General features: G+C 38.1%; 1 protein-coding gene and 1 non-coding gene across 2 annotated transcripts; one reads left to right on the top strand and one right to left on the bottom strand.

Annotated features, from left to right (window-relative positions):
* Positions 1-1,954: 1,954 nt before the first annotated feature.
* Positions 1,955-6,541, bottom strand: LOC127790153 (uncharacterized). The gene is made up of 3 exons (XM_052319448.1): positions 6,269-6,541; positions 4,600-5,257; positions 1,955-2,067 (listed from the first exon to the last, which is right to left on the bottom strand). Exons 1-3 carry the CDS (start codon positions 6,539-6,541, stop codon positions 1,955-1,957), a joined length of 1,044 nt encoding a protein of 347 aa, XP_052175408.1.
* On the top strand, positions 5,895-6,001 carry LOC127791268 (small nucleolar RNA R71). The gene has a single exon (XR_008020908.1). It is a non-coding gene; the product is annotated as a small nucleolar RNA R71 (small nucleolar RNA).
* Positions 6,542-23,605: the final 17,064 nt, after the last annotated feature.

Below are 23,605 nucleotides of genomic sequence, written 5' to 3'. Positions count from 1 at the left end.
TACAACCAAACCGAAGATCTTCAAGAAAATCTCCCTCTTCTTCCTAGACTTGCCATTTTCTCTTCCGCCAAAAGCTCTTCAATCTATCAAGAATCCTTCCTTATATAGTGCTTTTTAGGTCTTTAAAGTCGTGCCCCTTGAGAGAGCCCATCTCTACTTGATTTAAAAGGAAATGGGCTCAAAACGGCATTTTCGTGAAGCCTAAAGCCTTCCCGCGGCCTTACCACAGAATGCTTTCCGTGATAAGGTCGTGAGCCACATAATACTTCTTCAACCACAGTTTTATCACAAAATGCTTTCCGCGATAAGGCCGTGAGCCACAGAAAATAATTCTTACCACAACCCTATGTTGGAAATGTATGCCCTAAAGACACGTTTTGTTTAATTTATGGTAATGATGTTTCTTTTATTCAGTTTATGGCATATATATTATTTGCATTTAATTGTTGGAAAGGTGTCCATGCTATTAAGTAAGTGATTCATGTGATGGGTCGTTCTTCACAGTTAGGCATGAATCATGGGTACTTAATAAGCAAGAAAATATTACTCTTGATCTTTTGATAGAACTGGGCATTCTATCATGATAAGATCATTGTGCAATAGATCCTAATGGAGGATGGCTTGCCTTAGCCAGTAAACAGTCCGTTTACTCTAATTGTACAAGCGCATTTGGAATGCATAGAGTGGACCTGTGATAGAAGCTAATGACAAAGTACTAATTATCATGGAGCTAGTCTATCACTGCTACTACGTGGACGAGTACTCTAATACTTGAGTATTAGTTGGTGGTCTAGTGAACCTAGAGCTGTATTCTTAGATTCATTGTAGGTGAGGTCTATCAAAGATCAATATCCTTTTGAGTTGGGAGTATGGTTTCTAATTAGCTAAGACAGACTAATACAAGATAGTTTCTGTGATTCACCCCCTTGTGATTGTCCAAGAATAATCAAATAATTCAGGGCCCTGGGAACGTGACTTAAGAGTGTGTGCTTCTGGGTAGCTCCCAGTGATAAGCAAGTACATTCGAGTAGTCACGGATTATTGGACTAGTGATCTAAGGATGGTAGAAATCATTTAGAGAGGTGTTAGTACATTATTCATTTCTAAATGATGGGTGTTACGCAGAGGGGTATTTTCGTCATTACACTAGTAGGTCAAAGACATGGCATATGCAAAATTATTCGTGGGGTCAGTGTTACCATATGGTGATAGTTGGAACACTTAGAATGATAAAATATAGCTACTAGGTAGCAGGGATATTTTGGTCATTTTAGTAGCCGTGAATAATTTGTCTTTTGGTCCCCGGGGTAGCTCGATGTAACTCATGTATTTTTTAATACATTTGGCTTGTTGGGTGAATTACATTAAGAGAGAATTATTTTATTCAGGATGGTCCATAATTAATTGGGCTAGAATAAAATAATAGTTCATTAGTTTAATTAATTAAATTGGGCTAACCCAATTAGAAAATTAATTAAATGGACTTGGCCATTAGGGTTTGGCCCACTAGGGTTTTAACCCTAGGGTTCTCCCTATATATATCTCTCTTTGGTTGTTTTTTTCATCCAAGGTCGTTTTTGCTCTTCTTCACCGAAGGGAGGCCACGAGTTCGAGTCATATTTCGGAAGACCGAAGAGAGCCTCCAAGTTCTGATGCGAAGGAGCCGAAGGATCGCAGGACAGCCGTCGTCTCCACCACGCGCCGTAGCTCCCGCTCATCCTGCTCCTATCGCTCTATTCCGACCGGTAATCCGCCGTAAAAGTAAGTCTCCTAGATTCTAATCAATACGAGGAACGGTTTTGATTTTAAACCGCTTCCGTTGCATGCTATGTTTCCTCGTTTATGATCCTTCACCCTACCACACAATGCTTTGCGTGACAGCACTTTGAGCAGTTTCTCTTTAATTTCTAACACTTCACCAATGACGTCATTCTTTCGGTGCTTTGCGACATCATCATCCTCGACCCCGAATGGACCTTTGACCTTGTCTGTACTGCCATTTTAACTCCAAAAATGCAACATCATCATTACTTTTTGCTCCAATTGTCTTCAACACATGCTCCACATCTACATAACCATATATAGAACCAAATCAAGTAGAAATCATGCTCATTGAGTGTATAAATGCTAAGTTTATAGACCAAAATAAGTGTATAAAAGACACTTATCAAATACCCCCAAATTTAGACTCTTGATCGTCCCGAGCAAGATTATCGACTCAACTATATCACCCATCAAGTAGAGAATAGTTAATATTTCAAAATCACTTACAAGTTGGATAACTTTCCAAGTAGCCTCAGATTTTGGTATCATTCATAATTCACATAGAGTTTTCCAGTAATGCTACACAAATGTTTTGGACCTATTCCATGTTTTGATGTGTGTGTGTGCGAATCTTGTCAAGTACAATATCATGCATAAGGTTGTTGGTATCCCGACCCCTTGATGGTCCTGTACACTTTCCCGCTCGTGATATTCACTCCACCCCCAAACTTGGTATTTTCATTCAATCCCTAGGTGCTCTCAATCACTTTTTTCTTTCTTGCTTCGATTTGGTTAGGTTCAGCCAAAAATGATGTTGTCTCGGTTTGTGAAGACTCTCCTTTATTTTGAATGTTTCGGCATGCTAACATCCACTAGACAGTCAAACCCACCAGTGTTCTCAATCCCTAATAGTTACAAACATCGGCACCATTATTGATTTTTTTTTTGCTAAACGAGTGCATTTTATGCTCCATCTCGTTTTTTTTTTTTTTAGATATCTTATGTGCAAGCCTTCACTTATTAAGCTTTCTGAATGACCCTTGTAACGAGCTTTCAGCCGATGTCTCCAGAGCTAAATGACCACAGGGCATTAGGTTTTAAGATACCCATACGGGCATAATCACTCAAGTCATTCAAGCTATAAAGAAAGGTATAAGATATATGCAGGCTCAAATTTAATTTGGTGCACGACATAGTGACATAGGGATTAGATCACTAGCCTATGGTCATTGCCTAGCTTCCTTTAGTATGCCTAACACATTCCACATAAATTGTTAACATGCACGAAGTTAACACATTCCTCAACATTTGTCATCATGGCTCAACCTTCCCCAAACTTTCCTTTTCATTATATTCGGTGATTAAGTTGCTCACAAAGTTGGTTTAAGGGCAAAAGTCTAAATGGAAACCTAGTAGTGTAGTCAACCTATGCATTGAACCTCCTGACACTTGTGCTCAAATTAGTCTAACATGGATAATGAATCACAAAACAAAATGAATAACATCATTATCTTTACTCGTTTCATCAAAATGGTACCAAATAAGCTTCATCATTGATGGCACGTCTACCCAACAAAATAAGATAATTTTTTTTTTTAATACCATTCAACCAAATCATACGGCATATGCAAGCTGCCCATAGTGAACCTCCCCTCAAACTTAAACGTTTCATTGTCCCAATGGAACAAAGAGAAAGAAAAGGAATGAATGTACCTGATTCATAGTGTCAAGGTTGTGATGGTAGATAGATCAACACATGCTCATTTTGAGGTATTGGAACTTTCGACATTGGCTTTGCCTTTGCAAACAACTAGTGTAGGACGACTCTTCGACTGCATTATCACTTCCGAACATGTACCTACAATGCGCAAGTTTGAACATGAGAGAGCAATAATGAATAAGAACGACATGAAGTAGACAGAGTCAAATGGATGCCCAAACTCCCCCTAGACTTAAACCCCACAATCCCAAACTTAAGGTGCAATATGCAGGTGAACATCGGTTGGGGCATTTTATCAAACACCAAGTATGGATGCTGTTATGATGACCTCAACATTGTTTTTGTGTAAAAATCCTAAAGAGTGACACTCTAACCTAACACAAAGTAAAGAAAAGAAGAGAAAAAAAACGCAACATGCCAATAAATGAAAGAGATAGGAAATTGGGTTGCCTCCCAATAAGCGCTTGTTTAAAGTCATTAGCTTGACTAAGCCTCCATCTTCAAGGAGGCTTGAATCCTTTTTCCATCAATATTTTGTGGGTGCCATTTAATGAACTTGTTCCTTGAATGTTAGCAAGTTTCAATCCAATCCCCTTCTTTTGCTCCCTCAACACCCTTACCAATTTTTCCTTTTCATGACTTGGTGGCTTGGCTTTTAAAGAAGAAGAAACATCCAAAGAACACAGTTTGTCTCTTTTGGATGGACAATCTTTTTGCTTCTCTCTTAAAGAGCCCACGACCACGACCTTGTTCTTGGCATCCAAAATTTGTTCCTGCTCATCAAAAGAGTTAGCCATGCAATTTTCTTTAGGGTCATCATATCTCTCTACTAAATGAACAATGCCATCCCTCATTAAGACTTATTTTTCATTGCCATTAAAATGTTTCATAGTCTTAAATACATTAAACGTAACCGTCTCATCATAAATTCTAAGGCTTAAGTGTTCCTTGTTGGACATCAATCAAAGCTCTCCCTATGGTAAGAAAAGGTCTCCCTAAAATTAAGGGCATATCATAATCTTCTTCGATGTCCAAAACGATGAAGTCAACAGGAAAAATAAATTTATCTACTTTTACCAAAACATCTTCCACTACTCCCCTTGGATATTTGATACTTCTATCAGCCAATTGAAGAAAAACAGTGGTGGGTGTTGGTTCTTTTAATCCAAGCTTCCTGAAAATAGAGTAAGGCATTCGGTTGATACTAGCACCCAAATCACATAGAGCTCGTTCAAAGAATAAACTACCAATGGTATAAGGAATAGTAAAACTCCTTGGATCTTCAAGTTTCGGTGGTAGTTTGTTTTGCAATATGGCGCTACTTTCCTCCGTTAACATGACGGTTTCATGGTCCTTTAGTTTCCTCTTATTTGATAAGATTTTCTTCATGAATTTCACATAGCTGGGCATTTGAGCTAGAGCATCAACAAATGGGATGTTTATATGGAGCTTCTTGAATACCTCTAGGAACTTCTCAAATTGCTTATCCAACTTGTGCTTGCGCAACCTTTGAGGAAACGGAATAGGTGGAACATAAGGCTTGACCAGTAGCAGAGCAACCTTCACTTTTCTAGCTACTACTCCGGGCTCATCATCTTGATCAGTTGTCTCCTTAGTTGTACCATTTTCTTTTGCCACACTTGGTCTCTTAACATGGATTTCCGACAACTGCACCCCGCTCCTTGTTGTGATCGCATTCACTTGCTCCTTGGGGTTAACTTCCGTATTACTTGGCCACGTGCTTGGTTGCCTTTCTGTTAGGATTTTTGCCAGCTGCCCAATTTGATTTTCAATATTCTTAATGGCTGTGTCAGTCCGTTTGCTTCGTTCTTGAAGCTTTGAAATCGCTTCTTCCAATCCTCATTTTTCTTCATTTGGTGTCCCTTGTTTTTGTGGGTTTTGAATGCCTTGATTGTTGGCATATGAAAAATTAGGATGGTTCCTCCAGCCGGGATTGTAAGTCTGAGAAAATGGATTATTCAATGGTCGCTGGAAATTTTGTTGACGCGAAAAATTCTGTGCATAAGCAACATGCTCTGTGAAAGAAGAATCCATAATGAGCAATGGACATTTGGATGATTGATGAGTTGCTCCACAGGTTACACAAACTGGAAGAGAACCTTGCACCATATTAAATGATGGAGAATATTTTAGGGCTTCCATCTACTTTGATAGTGTGTCGATTTTGGCCAACATCAACGTGTTAACATCCACTTCATGTATTCCAGCTAATCTTTTATGTGAGTTTCTATCTGGCCACATCACAAACTGTTCACTCATTGTCTTGAAAAGGTCATGAAGCTGCCCAACTAATTTATTTCGAATGGAACCACCTGCTGTAGAATCCACCGCTGAACGGCTATAAGGAGTTAACCTAGCGTAAAAATAATGATTTTGGGCTGGTAGTGGAAAACCATGGCTTAGACACTTCCTCAGCAACTCTTTGAACCTTTCCCATGCCTCATGAAAGTTTTTTGATTCGGCTTGTTGGAAGGTTGGAATTTCATGCTTGAGCCTGTTAATCTTAGCCGGTGGAAAATATTTTAGCGTGAACTTTAGAACTAAATCCACCCATGTAGTGATGCCACCGGGTGGCAATGAATCCAACCACTCCCGAGCTTTATCTTTTAGAGTATGAGAAAATAATCGAATCTTAAGTGCTTCTTCATTGATCCCTTAATATTTGAAGTTGCCACAATACTCCAGAAAACGAGAGAGATGATAGTGTGGATTTTCATCACTTCTCCCATAGAATGGAAAGTTGTTGGAGAACAAATTTATCACATTCAGCCTCAATTGGAAGTTATCATGCCCATATGGAGGGTAGACTATGCTTGACCGGTTCTCAACAACAGGGGGCATCATGAAATCCCCCATCAAGATATCTCTCTCATTGATCTCAACAGCACGCTCCATTTGAACAAGCTGATTTTCGTTGTCTTCCATACTGCTCTGTTGTTGTCCCCTTTGTACTCTCTGTTCACGACGTCTTTGACGGAAGGTTCGTTCAATCTCCGGATCAAACTCAACATGATCAAGACGTTCTGAATGCCGCATGCACTATCTCAATCCTAACACAGTAAAAATTGAAATAGTTTAGGGTCAACAATTAAATGAAGCAACACAAGTATTAAAGCTAATCTTAATTAAAGTAGTAATCAAAATAACCAATCCCCGGCAATGGCGCCAAAAACTTGTTCACGTATTCTTTCTCGCAAGTGAACGAAATCGCAACAAGTAATATAATGATGAATAGAGTATCATTCCCATGAGGATTAGCTTTTGATCTTTACTTTAACCACTATTAGCTTTAATAAACCACACACAATTAAAAGAATACTCAATGGAAGTTTTATATTAAGTAAAACTAACTCACTAAATAGAAAACACAAAATAATTCTTTAGGTTTTGAATGTAGAAATCTAATGCATTAGGGTTCATGAATCCACTGTAGTTTTTTAATAGGTTTAATCTTTCAGTGATCGGGTTTTATAATTCTTGTTTGGAGCTAAAAATCAATGATCCTAAGTTAATCAAAAGCCTCTCTCGATGGTCGATTGAATCTATGCTTACATATGAGATTAATTATTTCTAATTAATCTGCAACTATACAAACATGCATTTATCCACAATGATCATCAAAATAAGATTTCACGAGGCATAACGGTATCTCTACCTATTATCGAACCTCATGTCATTTATTACCAAGTGCTAATCTATATTGAATCTCTCGAAAGCAATATAAATCACAAACACATTCTAATGGCGGCTAAGCATCAAAATGGAATTAGTGCATAACAAACGATTAACTTGAAAGACAAGAATATAATAAAACTCAAATACTTTTAGTTAAACCATCATTGAACTAGGTTTCATCAATCACCCTAGCAACAAAGTACTTAGCCTAACATAGTTTCAACTAATGAAAGAATAATAAAAACAAAGTTCATGATGTTGGAGAGAAGAAAGAATAGAAAAATACAACCAAATCGAAGATCTTCAAGAAAATCTCCCTCTTCTTCCTAGACTTGCTGTCTTGTCCTCCTCCAAAAGCTCTTCAATCTACCAAGAATCCTTTCTTATATAGTGCTTTTTAGGTCTTCAAAGTCGTGCCCCTTGAGAGAGCCCATCTCCACTTGATTTGAAAGGAAACGAGCTCAAAACGGCCTTTTAGCGAAGCCTAAAGCCTTACCGCGGCCTTACCACGGAATGCTTTCCGCGGTAAGGTCGTGAGCCACAGAATGAAAATCTTGTCACGGGCTTACCACATAATGCTTTCCGCGGTAATATAATACCCCATATTTTTGTGAAGATGCCACGTATTTTAAGTGAATTTAAAATACCGAAAATATGTTTGAATTGACAACGAGTGACCGAATCAGTCATAGGGAGTACCCTAGAGCTTAGATACCTAAGGTTAAAGGTATATTTTTGATGAGCGTCTCGAGGCGAGATTTATGATGCTGAAAGAAATCAAATCAGAAATGGTTTTCGGTTAAGCTAAGTTGTAGCCTAAAACGATCGAATGATGGTAAGGGGTTTCTGAAAAATCGTATATATTGAGTAATTTTGAGTTATTAATTTTGAAATTTTAAGTATCTCGATAAATTTGATGTTTGAGGGTGTAATTGTAATTAGAAAATTATATCCAAACGAAATAAGGATAAAATTAAGAGCTTATGTGGTAAAATATTGAAGTTGAGGACTTGAAATAAGGGCCAAAGTGTTATTTGAAAGAAGTTTGGGGTTTTAGCTTGGATTTCAAAAGTTGAATTCATTCTATCTTTGGATTTCAAAAGCCATTCAATTATAGGTTTGAGTCTTTGGAGTCCATGGCTAAAATTGTGACAAGTGGCATAATGTGATTGGTTGGAGAAATCTATAAAAAGGCACCATGGGTTGTTCTCAAATCATTCCAAACAACTTTGAGAGTTGAGGCACTCTAAGAGGAGGAGCTTGCTCTAGAGAGAGAGTAGGAAGTTCGGCAAGAAGGCGGGAAGGAATCGAAGGAGAAGCTGGGGAGAATGAGCCTCGTCGGAGTTGCGGGTCTTCACCGGAGTTCGCCAAAATCAGTCAACAAAAAATTAAGGTAAGTCCATTTTTTTGATAATCCTGTAGAGGGGGAAGAGAGAGTCGCGTAGGTTTAAACGGGGGTCGAATCGGAGTTACGAGGGAGATATGACCGAAATACCAAAATGACGCAATGCTGTCCGAAATCTGGCAATAGCGCGTGAGATACACGCGCCGAAAGTGGTTGCGCGTGAAGGCGCATGAGCCACCTTCCGAGGGCGCATGAGCACGTGTGAGAGGCCTATTTTCCTTCAAATTTTTTAGTTATGCCCCTAATTTAATACCCTTCAATCCTATATAAAAATATTTGGGTTTAGGTTTATCGAAACATGTATTTTCTGCAGAAACCTAGGCCGTTTGTTGTGAAATTATACCGTCGAAGAGATAAACCAACAAGGTGAGACTCTTATACTCCAAATCTTATTTTTTATTCTCTTATGAGAGATTTCTATTGCATGAGACGTGTTTTGTGAAGTTCTTGTACGTAGACTCTTGTTATTCTCTTACGTGAAATCATAATGCATATATGAAATGTATTTTTCTGAAAATTATATGCTATTGGCTTTTTAACTGTTGCATTTATAAAATTCGTGTGGCCATACTGTTGTACCTATTTGTTGTTGGCCGAGGGCAAAAGTCGGATATCCCCCGAGAGGCTCTATGCGTGCGCCATCGAGAAATCTCTCGTGGGGAAGACTGTGAGTCTAAGGGATAACGGATGTGGTGCTTGCATGAGTGCTATGAGGTCGGGCCGAAGTGACATGGTTAAGGACCTCCTAAGAGGCACTATGCGTGCGCCATTGAGAAAGCTCTCGTTGGAGGAGGCTAACGTGTTCACGAGGCACTTCGGAGTAGTTCTCCTTGTCTTCTCATATATTTTATACCTGATCATGCATCGATATAAACTATTTTTGGAGTTTCTCACTAGAAGATTCATCTTCTAATTAGACTATGTCCCTAGAATATTCAAACGTTCCAGGTTCGACGAGCGACTCTAAGGGAAAGGAGATAGCTGAAGAATAAGCTTAATTTACTACTGTTGTATGCTTATGTGCGAACCTATGTAATTTTGGATATGTTTAAGATGTTCAGTTATCATTTACGAGAGGTGATGTAATACATTTTGTAGACGTCTTGAACAATGTTATGATAAAGCATTATGGTTGGGAACCATATCAGGTTTGATCTAGCTTCTGCATTTGAAATTTTAATGCCTGTCTTAGCTATTCAATTATTAGGTTTGTTAAGTTGAGAAGGTAAAAATTAGGGTTTTTGGGATATTGTGTGATGTGTGACAACTATTGTGATATGAAAACTTTTTATATTCCTAAAATCCTAAGTTATAACACGCTCAAAAAAACTGGGGTGTTACAGGTAAGGCCATGAGCCATAGAAAATAATTCTTACCACGACCCTATCACGCAATGCTTTGCGTGACAACGCCATGAGCCTTTTCTCTTTAATTTCTAACACTTCACCAATGACGTCATTCTTCCGGTGCTTTGCGACATCATCATCCTCGACCCTGAATGGACCTTTGACCTTGCCTGTACTGCCATTTTAGCTCCAAAAATGCGACATCATCATCACTTTTTGCTCCAATTATCTTCAACACATGCTCCACATCTACATAACCATATATATAACCAAATCAAGTAAAAATCATGCTCATTGAATGTATAAATGCTAAGTTTATAGACCAAAATATGTGTATAAAAGACACTTATCACATATAAAATCGAAATATAAAATAAAATTTTGCATTAAAAATTCAATGTTTAACAAAAGAAAAACTGTAATATTATTGTAAATAAGTTGCATAATAAGATTTTTAAGTTGAAAATAATGGAAGTGTTGTTAAGAAAACAAGGTTATTGAAAGATTATTAAGATGCAAAAAATAGAAATATTTAAAAAAAAAAGTGTTTAGCAATCTCAAAGAGAGGTAAAAGAGTCAAAATAATATATTAGTAATGCAGACAAATGTAGAGCTCGGTTCTCAAAATCGAAAAACAATTAAAGCAAATAAAAGGAAAACAAATTCTAGAGATCAAATAATATTTTCACAAGAAATTGAACACACACAAAGGAAGAATAACCTACTAAATAACCATGTCTCCTTCGTAGGAAACCAGCCAGTGTGAACAAAAAATACACACAAATACACAAACATGATTTTAGGAATGTAACAATATACAATGAAGTGGAGAAGAAGATTTATAAAAAATAGAAGAAGATTGCGGCAGAGACAACAATTAACAGCGAAGAAAAGAAAATAAAAGAAGATGAAGAAGATTTGAACATGTACCTTCCTCTACTATTTCTATGGAAGGGTGAAGATGAAACGACAATTAATGAATAATCTTCCTCTACTATTTTCATGAAAAGGTGAAGATGAAAGGAAGATGACTAGTGAATAACAATTGAAAATAAAAGGAAATGAAGATGAACATGAAGGATGTTTTAAGGTGAGGTTTTATACAAGGGTATACATGTAATTTATATTTAATTATCTGTAAAATGTCAGATAAATTTATCTAGAGGGGAATGCCAAATAAATTTATCTGTAAAATGTAAGATAACAAGTTTTGTGATAGCTTTTTCAGAAATTGTCAGATAAATTTAATAAACATGTTGAAAAGGATAGAACCCCGAGATGCTTCCCATATCTTGGTTAACAAACGCCCCCTAAATAGAGAAAAATGAGAAGTTTCACTAATTAATTTATTGACCATACTCCTAAACTAATTTCTTTATCTAAAATTGTAAATAATTTCATAAATTTGTTCATAATATTTTAATGCCAAGAATTAGTTCATTAGAAAGCACCTAATAATAGCTTTAATTTTGTAAATTGTTATGAACCAACGTTCTTGCATTATTGTCGTTCTCTCGACTTAGAGTGTAGATTTTTTCAATTCCAATGACAATTTCCTCCCTATTCAATTTGAAAGAATTAGGAAAATAAGTGTTGGCGTGAGTTGTTCTTGAGTTATTGAAGAGATATCACATGCTAGAATCATGCACCGTAATCCCTCAATCATAGGGTCATCATGGATCTACAATTATAGCCGTAATACTTGTTTTTGTATAGGTTAGCTCTGTATATATATATATATATATTTACTCTAACTCTGTAATAATTTAGAGAAGAATGAAATATATGATTTGATCTCTTGCCAACATGGTATTAGAGCAAATTTTGATCCTTTGTCTTCCATTCAACCAACGATAGTGAAACAGAGCCCTATTCTTTTCCTATGGCCGACAACGATTCTTCTCCTATATAGCCGACAACGACTTCCACTCGGGTGAATCTCCAACCACTACCTCTATTCTATACGAACTAATGACAAGGATGACAGAAGCTTTGAGCAAAGCTATCACTGCAAGAATGTTGTCTGTATATATTCTTTTTATATTATGAGGAATATATATGTATATATATATATTGGTATATTAGAGTTATTGGAATATATTATAAAGACCAAATTAACATTTTAACCTTAAAAAAAATATAACTTAATGCCACATGCCCTTTGCATGTTGTTTATATATATATATGCAATGTAATGACCCTAAATTGGGCCTAGGTGTTTTTCATATTTAATTTTAACTCAAGGGCATTCTAAATGTGGGTCGAAGTATTTTAACAGTTCATTTTGATGGCATGAAATTATTTTAGATTAATATGAAATTTTCTTGGTGCATGTGATCATGAATTTAAGTGTATGGGTCTAATTTATAAGAATTTGAGAAATTAATGTTTTGGACACCATTTAAATAATTAAATGTGTTCATGGGTTTATTAAGTGGGTTAAATAAATTGTTGGGTTGGGCTTGGGCCCAATGATAAAAGAGATTTAAATTTTTTTTATGTGAAAAAAAAAAGAGAAGAAAAAGAAATTAAAATAAAAATAAAAATAATTGTCAAATGTCAAAAATGCCCCAAAAAGCTTGTCTGTTACAAAAAAAAAAAAGGGGAGGGACAAATCAGTCTTTTGGGAGGGGGGAACAATGCAGTCTAGCAGCCTTTTCTGCTGCATCTTTTATTTTTTTTCAGAGACCATATCCCTACTTTTCAGCACCTATAATATACCCATGTTGCCCACTATTGCATTGCATCTTCTTCTTCACTCATTGCTGTGTGTTTTCTATTGTTGGGGAGTTTTTGCACCTCATCAGACAAGTTTTTCCTGTATTTCTATTACATTCTCAAGTTCAAATTTCTATCCATACACTCCTTATGCATTACGTGAAATATGATTATCTGTTGTTTTGTTTCACTATATTTCAACTATGGCTCTGTTTTTCTATTCCTTGTGAGTCTCTTTGATGTATCCAAATGGGGTTTGATTTATTCCAAGGTTTACTTCTGGAATGGCCTACTTCTATTCTTTACAGAAGTTTTGTTCTTTTGTGGGGGTAAATAAAGATTATATATATATATATACCTATATACTCGCACGGAGAAGCTGCAAGTTTGAAGCAGCAAGTCTGGGCGCTCTTCCCCTGTTCCAAGCAAAACACACACACATCTATATATATATATATAACAACCACCATTGTTGTACCAGTTGAGTGACCCATTAGTATTTCCATCCATATATATATATGCTAACAGCCCTTGTATATACATGTACGCACGCCCCTGTTTCTGTCCCAACCAATCCATCATTTGCATATTCATATAGATATATATATATATATAAGTGCGACAGTGTAATCCCGCTACTTATTTGGATACCCCCATGCTTTATTCAAACCGTATAGATATATATATATATATTATGCAACCATCCTAATGTCCCCCTGTCCCACCCGACCCACCCCATTACATTCTCATACATATACATATATATGTGCGTCAGTGTAACTGCTTGCTTGGAAGCTCTCCCTCTCTCTCTCTCTTAAGCCTCTGTTACGTTAATAGTCTTATGTTAACAAAAAGTAGACCCACTGAAAGCACAAGGCACCCAAATAGTATAAATAATATATATATATATATACACATTTTAAGCATCCAAATAAATAATATATATATAAACGTATACACTCCCACTATAAGTTAAAGGCACCCAAGTAAGTAATATATATATATATATATATATGTAAACACATGCACCCACGCACCCTCTGTAATTTAAAGTCCCACCTAGAAATATATATATAACTATATACATAAAATGATTCTCTCTCATAATTATTTTTGTAAAGGAGAATTTTTGGTCCAGAAGTTTTTTTTGGTTTTTCTTTAATTATATATATATATATATCAGAATACATTCTACCTAATTTTGACGTCTTAAATCGAATAATTCAAATTATATGTAAAGAAAAATACATATATAAATGTTTGGTATGCATACAAATAAATTGTAACGAATTCATTAGTAAATTGATTAAACTAATTCATGAGTAAATTATTATATTTGGTGTGCATATTTGATATAAGTGGAAAAGCTATTTAGTATTGTGAGATGGGTATAAAATATATATATAGCTGTGGCATCGGTTTGTGAGATGAAATTCATGATGTTTATATAGATGTGGAAGTAAATGCGTGACACATTTCACACACATTCAATATGATCATATTATGTGGCACAGTATTATTTATCTTTGCGCACCTAATATTTTGCGCGGGGGAAAGGGTACCCTAGAGCACCTGGCGCGGGACGAGGTGACCATAGCCCGACAGGTTGGTTCCATATTATTTGTGAATTTTATTTACATGAATGCACGTCGGCATATGTGAATTGATGGCTTGCGAGCCTACGAGATTTGATTCTGACACTTAATTTCATATGCACATTTGCATAGTAATATATAGTGACATGATGCATTTAAATTGAAATTTATAAAGTTATAAATTTTGAATCTTGTATAAAGCTGTCGAGTTCTTGATTATTCTTTTTGGTGTCACCATATTCTTGGTTCCTGTTCGCTATTCATTGCTTTTCGAACTTGCTGAGCCTTGTGGCTTACTTGATCTTCCTTACCATTCCAGGTAAAGGAAAGACCATTTTCGGGGGTGAGTCCAGTGGGACTAAGGCCCAGGGATAGTGGTGTACGGAGACGCGTCCTATCTTGAAGATCCTGATTGGTGTTTAGGTGAGACTTGAGATAAAATGATTTTTATTTTGTTACTTAACAAAAGAGCCTCTTATTTATTTGTATGGCCTTCGAGCCCAAACTCATGAGGTATTAGGAATGTAGCTGAACCTTAATTTAGTTTCCGCTGCTTGTAATGAAATGAGATGTCTATTTATTTATGGTTTGTTCTATATCATCTCTGTGATGACCTCCTTTCATATGTCCTATGCTAGCGGGAATATTCAAGAGTGGGCCCTTACAATTTTGGTATCAGAGCATAAGTTAGGAAGTGAGAGGAGTTTCTGTACACCTAGGTTTGGGTAGAGTTAGAATTGTGTCTAATGGTTTAGTAAGCCTAAGTTAAGATGGAGTACTAAAAGGTCGTTTGGCATGCAGGAAATGAGTGGACGACGAGGAAGACCGCCGACCCGTGCCCGAGGCAACCGGGCCATCCCTACTCCAGTTCTTAGACCCATTCTTGAGTCTACACCTGTTCCTACCCCTACACCTCCACCTGCATCGGCCACTCCAGTGGAGTCAGTGGCAGACTTGCGCCAGGAGGTTGGTGAGCTGAGGGGCACCATAGTTGCCATGTTGAGGCACTTTGAGAATTTTATGGCGCATCAGGGAAGGCCAGAGCAAGTACCACCTAGAGCAAGGAATGAACCAGGCCTGGATGAGAACGTTAATGGTCAGACTTCAAACCCAGTGCCACAGGAGGTGGAGCCCCATGGAGTGGATGGCAATACCGGGAGCCAGTTGGTACGAAATTTCATGGCACTGAGACCTTTAGAGTTCTGTGGAGGGACCGACGGCTTGGCAGCAGAGGAGTGGATGATGGCAATGGAGAAGCATCTCAGGACGATAGGGTGCAGTGACACCCAGAAGGTACAGTTGGCCACATATCTATTTCGAGAGGAGCCGAGAGGTGGTGGGAGATAGTTCGATAAAGGTTTGTGGGCAGGGAGTCGTCATGGGCGGAGTTCAGAGAGCTTTTCAATGCTAACTACTTCCTAGCTTGGGTCCGAGATCAGAAGACATATGAGTTTATTGAGCTGACACAGGGCAATAGGACGGTGGCGCAGTATGAAGAGTAGTTCATCTCTCTGGCACGATTCGCTCCTGAGTTGGTATGTACCGAGGAAAAGAAAGCATCCAAGTTCTAAAGAGGTTTGCTAGTGGACATCAGATTTCACCTAGCTGGTGCACAGATTACGGATTATGCTACACTGGTGCAAAGGGCACATATCATAGAGAAGGAGAGGAGTGAGCTAAGGGCAGTTCAGGCAGCTGCTAGGGGACCAGGTTCAGCTCAGGGGCAAGGCAATGACAAGAAAAGGAAGGGAGCACCGGGGTTTTCTGGTAAGGTAGCTGACATTCCTCCCTACACCACTTGTGGGAAGCGACATCGAGGTGTATGTAAGGCGTGCTACGGTTGCGGGCAGTTGGGGCACATGAAGAACGATTGTCCACAAGGGAAAGGTATAACGGGCAATAGGGAGGTGACTTGCTACCGGTGTGGAAGAAAGGGGCATACGTCTAACATTTGCAGACAACAACCACAACAAGGAGGACAGAGGTATGAGAACCAAGGCAACAAGATGGGACAAAGGCAATCAGTGCCGAGACTTTAGGGGACAACACCACCATTGGCACCTCCACCACGACAAGGCACCACAGACATTGGTCGACCCCACACCTAGGGACGAGCATTCGCTTTGACGTCAGTAGAGGCAGAGAAGGGAAAGGACACTGTGCAAGGTATTCTCTCCCTATATGACATTGATGTGCGTGTTTTGTTTGACATGGGGTCTACACATTCATTTGTTGCACCTAGGATTGTGTGCCACATTCCATTCTCTATTACATTGTTGCCTTATTACTTGATCGTGTCTACACCGGGAGGAGTCGAGTTAGTGGGGAGTGAAATCTATAGAGATTGTAAGATTATGGTGCATGATAAGGAGTTACCCGGGGATTTGATAATCCTAGACATACATGATTTTGATCTTATTTTGGGCATGGACTGGTTATCCCAACATTATGCCAAAGTGGATTGTAGATGTAAGGTTATCCACTTTGAGTCACCCCAGCAGCCAGTCATATCGTATTGAGGCATTAAACCGATGAGTTCCACACCTATGATATCAGTGATGAAGGCTAAAAAATTGATGCGGCATGGATGTGAAGCATATTTGGCTTTTGTGACCACGGGTAAGGAGAACAATACAAAACTATCAGACATTCCAGTAGTCCGTGAGTTTCCTGATGTATTCTCTGATGAGTTGCTAGGGTTGCTGCCACTGAGGGAGGTAGAGTTTTCCATAGAGTTGATGCCAGGAACCCAGCCAGTTTTCAAGGCACCTTATAGAATGGCCCCGAATGAATTGAAAGAATTGAAAATGCAACTTGAGAAGTTGATTGAGAAGGGATTCGTTCACCCTAGCGCTTCACCTTGGGGAGCTCCGGTCTCGTTTGTGAGGAAGAAGGATGGATCCATGAGGTTATGCATAGACTATCGCCAGTTGAACCAGGTAACGTTGAAGAACAAGTACCCTCTTCCCCGAGTTGATGATTTGTTGGACCAGCTACATGGAGCCTCAGTCTTTTCTAAGATTGATTTGAAGTCGGGGTATCACCAAGTAAGGGTCAGAGAAGGAGACATTTAGAAGACTGCATTTCGTACTAGGTACGGCCACTACGAATTTGTGGTCATGCCATTTGGGCTGACGAATGCTCCGACCGTCTTTATGGATTTGATGAATAGGGTTTTCAGGGAGTACTTGGATCGTTTTGTCATTGTGTTCATTGATGATATTCTCATTTACTCGCCGAGCTTGGAAGAGCATGAGAACCATCTCAGGTTAGCCTTGTAGAGACTTAGGGAAAAGCAATTATATGCCAAGTTCAGTAAGTGTGACTTCTGGCAATGACAGGTGGGATTCTTAGGGCATGTGGTATCCAGTGAGGGTATTTCAGTGGACCCTGAGAAAGTGAAGGCAGTGATGGATTGGCCAAGACCAACCTCAGTGATGGGCATCAGAAGTTTCTTGGGACTGGCCGGTTATTACAGGAGATTTATTGAGGGTTTCTCCCGAATGTCCCTGCCTATGACGAAATTGACTCGGAAGGGAGTCAAGTACGAGTGGAACGAGGCATGTGATCGTTGCTTTGAGGAATTGAAGAAGAGATTGACAACAGCGCCAGTGTTGGCTATTCCCAGGAGTGGGGAGAAGTTTACCATCTTCAGTGATGCGTCGCACTCCGGCCTTGGGTGTGTGTTGATGCAGGATGGGCGAGTAAATGCATATGCCTCGAGACAGTTGAAGAATCATGAGATGAATTACCCCACACATGATTTGGAATTGGCAGTCGTGGTATTTGCACTCAAGATTTGGAGGCATCACCTCTACGGAGAGAAGGTAGAGATTTATACTGACCACAAAAGTCTAAAGTACCTTTTCTCACAAAAGGAGTTGAACATGAGATAACGTAGATGGATGGAACTACTGAAAGACTATGATTGTGAGATTTTATACCATCCGGGGAAGGCCAATGTAGTGGTAGATGCTTTGAGTCGCCGAGGAGCTCACATAGCAGCTATGATGGTCCAAGAGTAGATGCTTTTGAGGCAGATGGGGGAGATGTCTATCTCCGAACTCGAGGAGAGACTTACAGTGTATTGTTCGTACCTGAGGGTACATCTAGATTTGATGGAGCAGATTAGGGTACAACAGTCTTGTGATGTGAAGCTGGCCCAGATTTTGGCAGATGTGGGAAAGTTTTCCCCAATGGGCTTCAGTCAGAGAGGCGATGGGATGTTCCTATTTCATGGTTGGGTTTGTGTGCCTGATAATGCTGGGATCAGGAAGGAAATTCTGGCGGAGGCACATAAGTCTCGTTATACCATTCACCCCGGCACGACGAAGATGTATCAAGGTTTACGACGACAGTTTTGGTGGGATGGACTAAAGAGAGATGTGGCCAAATATGTGTCCCAGTGTGCAGTATGTCAACAAGTTAAGGCAGAACATCAGAAGCCGGCAAGCCTTTTACAACCGTTACCCATTCTAGAGTGGAAATGGGACAACATATCTATGGACTTTGTGTCAGGGCTGCTGAGGACAACAAAGGGGTATGATGCTATATGGGTGATAGTAGACCGTTTGACTAAATCAACCCATTTTCTGCCGATTAAGAAGACTTATCCTTTGAGCCGTTTGGCTAAGATGTACATTGAGGAGATAGTGAGATTGCATGGGGTCCCATCTAGTATTATGTCGGATCGGGATCCTCATTTTACCTCACACTTTTGGGGGGCGTTACAAGATGCCTTGGGGACGAAGTTGAGATTTAGTACCGCTTTTCAACCACAAATAGATGGCCAGATAAAGAGGACCATATGGACATTAGAGGACATGTTGAGGGCATGTGTGCTAGACTTTCATGGAAGTTGGGATGACCACCTGCCACTAGTAGAATTCACCTACAACAATAGTCATCATTCTAGTATTGGTATGCCACCTTATAAGGCGCTTTATGGCAGGCCATGTAGATCGCCCGTAAACATGATACTTTGTCGAAATTATTGACGGCCATTTTGAATTAAATCTTCGACAACCCTTTCTCCGATATCAAAATGGTGTCAGAAAAATCTATGGAATTTGGTTTTCTCAGACACAAGAGTTTCAACGAGCTGCAGAAGTCTTCACTCGGTATTTTCTTTCCGTCTTTCTACCTTTAATAAGAGAGAACAAAATACTAAGACATGGATGAGATGATTAAAGCGTCTGTGTCTGACTGTACAATATGTATTTCTACATTTTGACTTTGCGTATACTTTCTGGTCTTCCATTTTTCAGGATTGTTAGCACATACGCACAACCACCATCTTCAAGGTTGTGCACGAAAAATCATTGTTTAGTTACAGATTGACTTCGTTTGAAGAATACAGTTTAATAAAATGTATTTCTCATTCAAAACTCAGACAACAACTATGTGAACTGAATGTTTTGCACATGCATTGAAATTTATTGTGCATACATATGTGTGTGTTGTGTGTGTGTGTGTGTGTGTGTGCTTCTCAGTAAAGGTGGATAATCCCCCACAAAGTACATTTTTTATGTATAATATATTGCCCCCTACTGCTGATTTTTAACTCCCATTTCTTGTTCATTGATTTAATCTGTAGTGCGCAACAGCAGCTTCAAGCACTCCCTCCCACTGTAGTGTTTGATGTGAGACTGGAGCTGTCATTTACTACTCCTATTTCTGCCCATGTTCGTGTTGGCGTCAACTCTCTTAATGTACGTATCCCTTTTCTTTAGGTGTGGGGTGTATTGACACGGAGAGAATAGAAAAAAAATACCTCTCGATCTTATTTCAAAAAATGAGTTGAACACAGCTATAAATACATGATACATGCTCTGCTCCTAACTAACCGTCCAGCTATTATAACTAATTGTATCAATTGCCTCTAACTCATATACAGCTAACTAACTAACAGTACACATAACCAGAAATATAACAAGAGTATCTATTACTCCCCCTCAAGATGGAGTATGAATATTAAGAATGGCCATCTTGAACAATAAAGGAAACAGCTGGACAGTTAGTAAAGCCTTAGTAAACACATCAACTAATTGGTGCTGAGTGCGAATAGGAAAAAGCTTGATATAACCATCAACAACCTTATCTCAAACAAAATGACAATCAAGCTCTATATGTTTGGTGCGTTCATGAAACACCGGATTGGTGGCAATATGAACTGCGACTTGGATATCATAGAAAAGCAGAGCAGGAGTTGAGGGAGAGACCTAAAAATCTATTAGAAGTTGATTAATCCATGTAATCTCACTAGCAGTGGAAGCTAGAGGTCGATACTCAGCTTTAGTTGATGAGCGAGAAACTGTGCTTTGCTTCTTAGATCTCAATGAGACTAAAGACTTATCAAGGAAAACACAAAATTCGCTAATAGACCTCTAATAATCTAAACACGAACCCTAGTTGGCATTAGAAAAGGCATGAAGCTGCAAAGAGGATGACGGGAAGCATTAAGATCTGGCCTTCTAGGATGAGATGCAAACTGACTAAGTTTGTGAACTACAAAAGTAATATTCGGCCGAGAAATGGTTAAGTAAAGCAACCGGCTAATAAGCCTTTTATAGATAAAAGCATCCTCAAGTAAGTCACCCTCAAAAGAACTCAACTTTAGATTAGGTACCATAGGTAAGGAAGTATGCTTACTAGCTAGAAAACTTGTATATTTCAAAAGTTATAAAGTGTAATGTCGTTGAGAAAAGAAAATACTTTTGGTTGATTGAGCAATCTCTAAGACAAGAAAATACCTCAAATGGCCAAGATCCTTGAGTTTGAACTGTCTGTGAAGGAAATTTATGACAGTAATATCAGAACCTGTATATCATACACATAAACGAGAAGAGTCATAAAAGAGGAACCATTACCCTTGGTAAAGAAAGCATAGTTAGATTTTGATTGTTGAAAACCATACTGAATGATGGCATGAGAGAATTTAGAAAACCATTGTTGGGAGCATTGTTGTTAAAATCTCGATTTTATGTATACGATTTTATGCTTTGAAAACCCTCAAACGATTCAAATCTCATGTAAAATCTAATTTGAGGTAAAATCCTATAAAATCTCGATTTTACGTGTACGATTTTACGCTTCAAAGACCCCTAAACGATTTTATGATTTAGAGATCTCCATTGATTAAAATTGCAATTTAGAGGATGTTTCCAACGTCTGAATGTCACATAGCATCTAACATTGAAACTTATGCAACGAATTGCTATATTTTGCCTCTGAATTGAAACTTGATTTAACATTGATTGTATAAGTAAATTAAGACAAACAGGTAATTAATTAATGGACCACCCAACCTTGAATCGAGTTTTTACTTGATTTAATCAATGTTTAAATCAAGTAAAAATTGTAACTTAAATATGATGGAAGACATTGGAAGTATCGTCTAAAGAATTTTAAGCTATATTTTACCTCTAAATTGCTTATACCAACCTACTAGTTTTTGAGTTATATTTTGGAAACACCATCTTTTGTGCTATAATAAGGAATAATTAGGTTATTAAATGATATTAATTTATTTTTTATAAAATTATATTATAGTAAATATATATTTACAAAAATTAAATGGTATTTTTAATTATCTCTAAAATCTTACGATTTTACGATCCGATTTTATAGACCATTTTTCAATCCTACTTAAAATCTCAATTTTAACTACCTTGGTTGGGAGGCCTATTTTAGACCATATATGGATTTAAGCAATCTACATACCAATTTCTCCCCCTGAAAAGGAACAGGAACTTGAGGTTGATAACCAAAAGAGAGATCCATATAAACTTCCTAAAAAAGATCACCATTGACGAAGATCTTGTTAACATCAAGCTAAACAAGAAACCATTTACGCATAGCAACAAGAACAAGCAATATTTTGATAGTAACTAACTTGGCAATCGGGAAAATGTGTCAATAAAATCCAACCTTTGTTGAGTGTACCCTTTAACCATTAAGGAAGCTTTGTGCCACTCTATAGAACCATAATATTTATACTTAATCTTTTAAATCCATTTACACTCGATGGCATGTTTGTCATGAGGAAGAGTTGTAACGCCCCGTTTTCTCAGAATGCGCATTACCTCGAGATTTTGAGAATATTTTTTTTTTCAACATCATACACACAACATAAGCCTCTCAATATACATACCTTCATCATAATCATTTTCCGACAATCCCGATTGTACCTTCTCAGCATATCAAAATTTAAAAATTAATAGACTAAGACAGGTATTATCAATCACATCAGTGGAAGTAAGATCGAAACCTCAATGATATATAACCGAAAAATTTCTTTTACAGTTAAATAACTAAATCAATGTTTCACATGAGAATATCAAAATAATACATAACCTCTGAACATCGTAATCATAGATAAAAACCTACGAAAACTAAACATAGCAGCTACATCTCGACGACATCCTTTCCCTTGACGCCACTGCTTTCACCTGGAACGTTTGAATATTCCAAGGACATAGTCCAAATTAGATGCTGAATCATCTAAGTGAGAGTTCAAAAATATTTTCATGTGTATATGCAAAATCATATATAAAACCGATAAATCCTGACATGCCTAGCCTAAGAGAAACTCACATAGCACTTAGCCTTAACCGAGGAAAATGTAATATCTCTAAAGGCGACACGACCACATCGACCCATTGGCAAACACAATCTTGCTTAAGAGGGACAACCTCGACATATGAACCCGGGAATCACCCCATTATCATTGTTAGACATTATGCTCCTACTCGAAAGCATTCCAAAACCCAACGCAACCCTAGCCCCAAGAGTATCACATCAGCACTATTCCTGTAATCAACAACATCTCGGTATTAATGCTATTGCTCAAAGGAACTTGGAGTGGTGTCCATTCTCAGTGCCGCCACTTGAGTGCCATAGGGTGAAGTCCGTCTCGGTATCATTGGCACGCATCCCGAGTGCTGCCACTCAAGGGCCACGTCACAGGTTAACAACCCACGTCCCACATGGACAACACATAACATGCTAATGCCGAAAATCATAACATGCATAACATAAAATCAACCTTTCAATGCACTACAAGAAAAATCAAATTTAGTGACGAAAAAATCCGTCACTAAAATAAGAATATCCATCACTAAACAATTTAGTGATGGACAAATTCCGTCACTAAAACCCGCGTCGCTGAAATTTAATCACGGAATTCAGCGACAATATTTTAGTGACGGAATTAGTGACGGAAAACCCCGTCGCTGATCTGTGACGGGCTTTCCCGTCATAGATCAGCGACAGGGCTTCCCATCACTAATTATTTTTTAAAATAAAAAAATAAAAAATATATATTAAAATTTTAATAAAATAAAATTAAAATTAAATTATA

Source organism: Diospyros lotus, chromosome 14 (assembly GCF_014633365.1).
Source record: "Diospyros lotus cultivar Yz01 chromosome 14, ASM1463336v1, whole genome shotgun sequence".
Taxonomy (NCBI): Eukaryota; Viridiplantae; Streptophyta; class Magnoliopsida; order Ericales; family Ebenaceae; genus Diospyros; species Diospyros lotus.
The sequence above is the reverse complement of the archived record's forward strand: the minus strand, read 5'-3'. Positions and strand labels throughout refer to the sequence as shown.

Bases quoted from the DNA above. Each gene is read 5' to 3' on its own strand.
- LOC127790153 (XM_052319448.1), bottom strand. From the start codon at position 6,541: ATGCGGCATTCAGAACGTCTTGATCATGTTGAGTTTGATCCGGAGATT. The intron at 5,258-6,268 runs GTGATAAATTTG...CAAATTGGGCAG, and splicing joins ACTTCCAATTGAGGCTGAAT to CTGGCAAAAATCCTAACAGA. The intron at 2,068-4,599 runs GTATCAAATATC...ATGGTTATGTAG, and splicing joins TCTTCAATTGGCTGATAGAA to ATGTGGAGCATGTGTTGAAG.